General features: G+C 48.9%; 1 protein-coding gene across 1 annotated transcript in view; it reads left to right on the top strand.

The window, feature by feature from the left end:
- Positions 1 to 5000, top strand: part of tonsl (tonsoku-like, DNA repair protein) — a 26941-nt gene that overhangs the window by 5314 nt on the left and 16627 nt on the right. Inside the window, exons 8-14 of the mRNA XM_061249921.1 lie at positions 1 to 138; positions 784 to 936; positions 1296 to 1421; positions 1578 to 1770; positions 2344 to 2399; positions 3143 to 3232; positions 4188 to 4260. The exon at positions 1 to 138 is cut by the window's left edge and continues 8 nt beyond it. Of these exons, the coding sequence (XP_061105905.1) occupies positions 1 to 138; positions 784 to 936; positions 1296 to 1421; positions 1578 to 1770; positions 2344 to 2399; positions 3143 to 3232; positions 4188 to 4260 (829 nt within the window). The remainder of the gene's footprint in view (positions 139 to 783; positions 937 to 1295; positions 1422 to 1577; positions 1771 to 2343; positions 2400 to 3142; positions 3233 to 4187; positions 4261 to 5000) is intronic.

Genomic DNA, 5000 nt, shown 5'->3' with positions numbered 1-5000 from the left:
GGCTGCCTCCTGGAGCAGGCGCTGTCAGACCTGGGGGAGGAGCGTCCGCAGGAGGCCGTGGGCGTGGCGGAGCAGCTGGGGGACCTGTGCTGCAAGGTGGGCTGTTACAGCAAAGCCCTGGAGGCCTACCGCGTACAGGTAACAGCCGCTAACATTTCACACCTACACTGGAGTATAACAACTAGAAATGCTCTGCTAGCCGCTAACCTTACACACCTACACTGGAGAATAACAACTAGAAATGCTATGTTAGCCGCTAACATTTCACACCTACACTGGAGAATAACAGCTTGAAATGCTATGCTAGCCGCTAACCTTACACACCTACACTGGAGAATAACCTATAGAAATGCTATGTTAGCCGCTAAAATTACACACCTACACTGGAGAATAACAGCTAGAAATGCTCTGCTAGCCGCTAACATTACATACCTACACTGGCGAATAACAACTAGCAATGCTCTGCTAGCCGCTAACATTACACACCTACACTGGAGAATAACAACTAGAAATTCTCTGCTAGCCGCTAACCTTACACACCTACACTGGAGAATAACAACTAGAAATGCTCTGCTGGCCGCTAACCTTACACACCTACACTGGTGAATAACCTATAGAAATGCTACGTTAGCCGCTAACCTTGCTACAAATGCTTGTGTTGCCATTACTACTAACTGGAGTCATTGTTGTGATTATAGTTAAATTCGTGGGGGCAGTTACTTTTGCAGATTTTGCAGAGTGGGGTGTAACGCTGTACCCTGTCCCCCCTGTCCCCCTGCACAGCTGGCCAGTGCACTGGCCCTGGGGAAGCCGAGCAGGGAGCTGGCGGTGATCCACGTCTCCCTGGCTGCGACCTACGCTGACCTCCGCCAGCCCCAGAAGGCCGTGGAGCACTACAGGCAGGAGCTGGAGCTGCGGCAGAACAACCCCAAAGAGGTGCACCTGCGCACCTGCACACCTGTGTGTCTGTACCCCTGTCTGTCTGTACCCCTGTGTGTCTGTACCCCTGTGCACCTGTGTGTCTGTACCCCTGTGCACCTGTGTGTCTGTACCCCTGCGCACCTGTGTGTCTGTACCCCTGTGCACCTGTGAACACTGTTTCTACGCAGTATTTCATATGGAATGTAATTACGGATTGTAATAACTCACTGGTTTGGCCTTTAGAAGCTTTGTGCATAATATATACATACATATGTGTGTGTGTGTCTGTGCTTATTTGTATGTGTGTGTCTCAATAATTTGAACAATATATGTTTCTGTGTATTTTGTATATATGTGTGTGTGTGTGTGTACAGGAGTGTGATTCGTGGCTGAATATTGCTGCTGCTGAAGATGAAGCTGGGCGGAGTCTCGAGGAGCTGGACACCTGCTACAGCACCGCCCTGCAGTGCGCCAAGAGAGCTGCTCTCCCCAAACTACAGGTGTGTACCACCCACCGCACCAAAAGAACTACAGGTCCCAGAAAACCGCACTCAAAACTACAGATCCTAGAAAACCACACCCGCAAAACCTCAGGTGTGCACAACTTTGTAATTAAAATGGTAACGTTGAACATTTTTTTGTTTTACTTCTGTCAGCGTCAGGTTCTGAGGGCGTGGCTCGCCGCTCGCCAGCGGAGAGGCTCCGCCCACTGCGACGACACGGCGGCCCAGCTCCAGGAGCTGTGTGCGGCGGGCGGCGGGGGCGAGGGAGAGGAAGAGGAGGAGGAGGAAGAGGAAGAGGAGAACAGCGAGGTCCAGGAGGACAGCGATATCCAGCTCTCAGACTCGGGTGAGAGAAAAGCTCAGAATGATTTGCGGACTGACGCTTAAGGTCGGTGGTTCTAATCCCAGTGTAGCCACAATGAGATCCGCACAGCCGTTGGGCCCTTGAGCAAGGCCCTTAACCCTGAGTTGCTCCAGGGGGGAAGGTAAATAAGCGCAACGGACGTGTATCCCAATCCAGATCTCATAATGGGAAATGCACAAGGTGTGTTGCCTTGCGTGGACCTATTTTCCCTCCTGAAGCTGACCAAGGATATTCAGACCATTTCTGGACACTTTGGCCAGGTTAACAGTGCAAAAGACAAACCAATGTGAAAGGTGAGTGTGCATATTGCATTCCATTACATTAATGGCATTTGGCAGACGCTCTTATCCAGAGCAACGTACAGTTGATTAGACTAAGCAGGAGACAATCCTCCCCTGGAGCAGTGCAGGGTTAAGGGCCTTGCTCAAGGGCCCAACGGCAGTGCAGATCTTATTGTGGCTCACACCGGGATTAGAACCACCGACCAGTCATGTACCTTAACCACTATGCTACAGACGTATATTTACCGGTGTGCTGTCATTATGCGTCTCTTAGATGAGGATCTGGAAGAGTATGACCGGATGGTACCAGGGAAGAGGACCGCAGGACGGGTGAGTGATGGGAGGGGGGTGGGGTGTGGCGGGGTGGGATGGGACGGGGCAGTGCTGCTAGATAACTGCCCTGAGTAAAAACCCAGAACAGCTCTTTTTACTTCAGTCCATGTTCCAGATTTGGGATGGTTCCGGGTTTTACTCTGCGCAAGTTATCCAGCTAACTCTGTAATCCTGCTTTGTGAAACAGACCCCTGGCTCTCGCTCTCTCTCGCTCTCTCTCGCTCTCTCTCGCTCTCTCTCGCTCTCTCGCACACACTCGCACACACTCGCACACACTCGCACACACTCGCACACACTCGCACACACTCGCACACACTCGCACACACTCGCACACACTCGCACACACACACTCTCTCGTGTGTAGCAGATTCTCCACAAGGGGAAGCTGTCACTGAAGTAGCTAAAATTCGGGGGTGCTTCACTTCAATGACGCTCCGCATTGTGGGATTAACCTGTTCTATTCTGGATCAGAATTTTCATTACTAGGGCCCGGTTCCATGACCCGGTTCTGACAGTAATGCCCCTCAAAATCCAGTGCATTCTATAATAATAGTAATAATTCTCTGTCTCTCCCAATTTTACAACTGCCTGAAAAATTTACATCTATAGTGTTGAAAAACGTTTGTACGGAATCTGCAAATATTACAGTATCACATGTAGTAAAGAAAAATAAAATAAAATCAGAAATGAAGTTTAATGAGGTAAAACACAGAAGAAATGAATGTCCTCTGTCTGCCCAGTGGAACCGGAGGAATGAGAAGGGAGAGACGTCTCTCCACCGGGCGTGCATCGAGGGGAACCTGCGGCAGGTTCAGTACCTAGTGGAACAGGTGAGGAGAGGCGGTGAACTTTCTCACCTCTGTGTTTACATTTACATTTTTGTCATTTGGCGCAGACGCTTTTAATCCAAAGCGAATGCATTTTTCCACAAGTTTTCATTTTGGACTTCTAACGGTCAAGAGAGGAATAGCAGCAACAAACACCTTCAACACTGTTTATCCCTCCCCCTTCTCTGTAAATGTGCTGATGTTGAAACGCCATTGGCTGTGGCAATTAGAACCAATTTTCAACCAATGAGCGTAAATTATTGTACAGTCATACAATGTTTTGGTACATAGTGTCGGGCCGTCAACTGTATTTTGAAACCCGAATTTAAGGTCTATAAACACGGGCAGAGGGCGAGTCAACATGTCAGTGAGCCTTTTGCAATGATAGGAATTTTAACACAAAAATCTTACCTATTGTACCTTTAAAGCATCAAATGAAGAGCTGTTCTAAACAAAAAGACAATAGTCTTTGTAAGTGTAAATGTTTTTTTTTTTTTTAAGAAAATGTAAGGGTTAGGGTTAGACAAGAGGGATATCGAAGGGGGGCGGGGTTTGCTGTCCTGACAGTGTTAGGCAAGTCATTCCACCACTGAGGAACCAGAATGGAAAACAGGCGTGAACGTGCAGCTCGACCGCTAGGTGCTCGTAGTGAGGGAACCACAAGGCGGCCAGTGCTGGAATGGTCTTCATGTTTACCCATGACACCATTTCCGTCTCAGAGATGGAAAACCTGGGGCCTGAGCAATTTCAGTTCAGTTCAGTTTAGTTCGGTTTTATTGAGATAAATATATATTTCTATCGTGCCTTCCACAAAGGAGCAGTGTCTCCAAGCACTGTAAATACATTTGGAACCCAGAACCCAGAACCCGGCCCGGCCCCAGGTTCCTGCGCTCTTGCGTTTGAGGTGTTTTCTGATACGGTGCGGGAGTTGTGAAAGTGTGGTGCGTGTCTGTTTTAGGGTCACCCTGTGAACCCCCGTGATTACTGTGGCTGGACCCCTCTTCACGAGGCCTGCAACCACGGTCACTGTGGTGAGTCTAAATAAAACTACAGCCAGGCCTCCCTCTTTACCTGTGCTGGACGGACGAGGACATCAGGGCATTCTGGGATCTGAAGTTCAAGAAAACGTTTATTTTTAAGGGCTTGCAACTTGGAACTAGTTTTGGTTTTACCCCAGCACTACCACACCTGATTCTGCTAATTCACTGATCATGGTCTGAATCTGAATCTGGTGTCTGCTCTGCATTCCCACCGGACTCTTTTTGATAAGATCGGCCACCCTCTTTTGTAAGCAGGCTTTTGGGCCTAACATTTGTAGCTCATCCTCTCCTCCTCCCAGACCCTTTCTTTTTAAACTTCCAACTGCCTGTCTTAATTTTCTGTACTAGCCTAAACATTCTACCCTGTTTTCAGTGGTGGATAATATCTTATTTAACATTGACTATATTCTTCCCACCAAGCTCTCCGGTTCATTTATCTTTCCTCGTTGACAGGCTTTTAGTCCAGGATATTCACACACAAAAGCAGTACTTTTATTTTGAAAGCGTCAGCGCAGGCTTAAAATGAGTGATTTGTGTTCCTCCTGGAAAGGGTAAAGATTACCCCTGACCTCTCTCCCGTCTCCTGCCCCACCCCCATCTCTCCTCCCACCGTCCCCTTTCCTCTCTTCCCCCTCTTTCTTCTCCCATCCAACCCCCCTCCTCCCTCTCTCCCTCTCTCCCTTTCTCTTCTCCCGTCTAACCCCCCTCCTCCTGCCCCCCTGTCTTGCTCT

Source organism: Conger conger, chromosome 1, assembly GCF_963514075.1.
Source record: "Conger conger chromosome 1, fConCon1.1, whole genome shotgun sequence".
Taxonomy (NCBI): Eukaryota; Metazoa; Chordata; class Actinopteri; order Anguilliformes; family Congridae; genus Conger; species Conger conger.
This window is presented reverse-complemented; position numbering and strand designations above follow the sequence as displayed.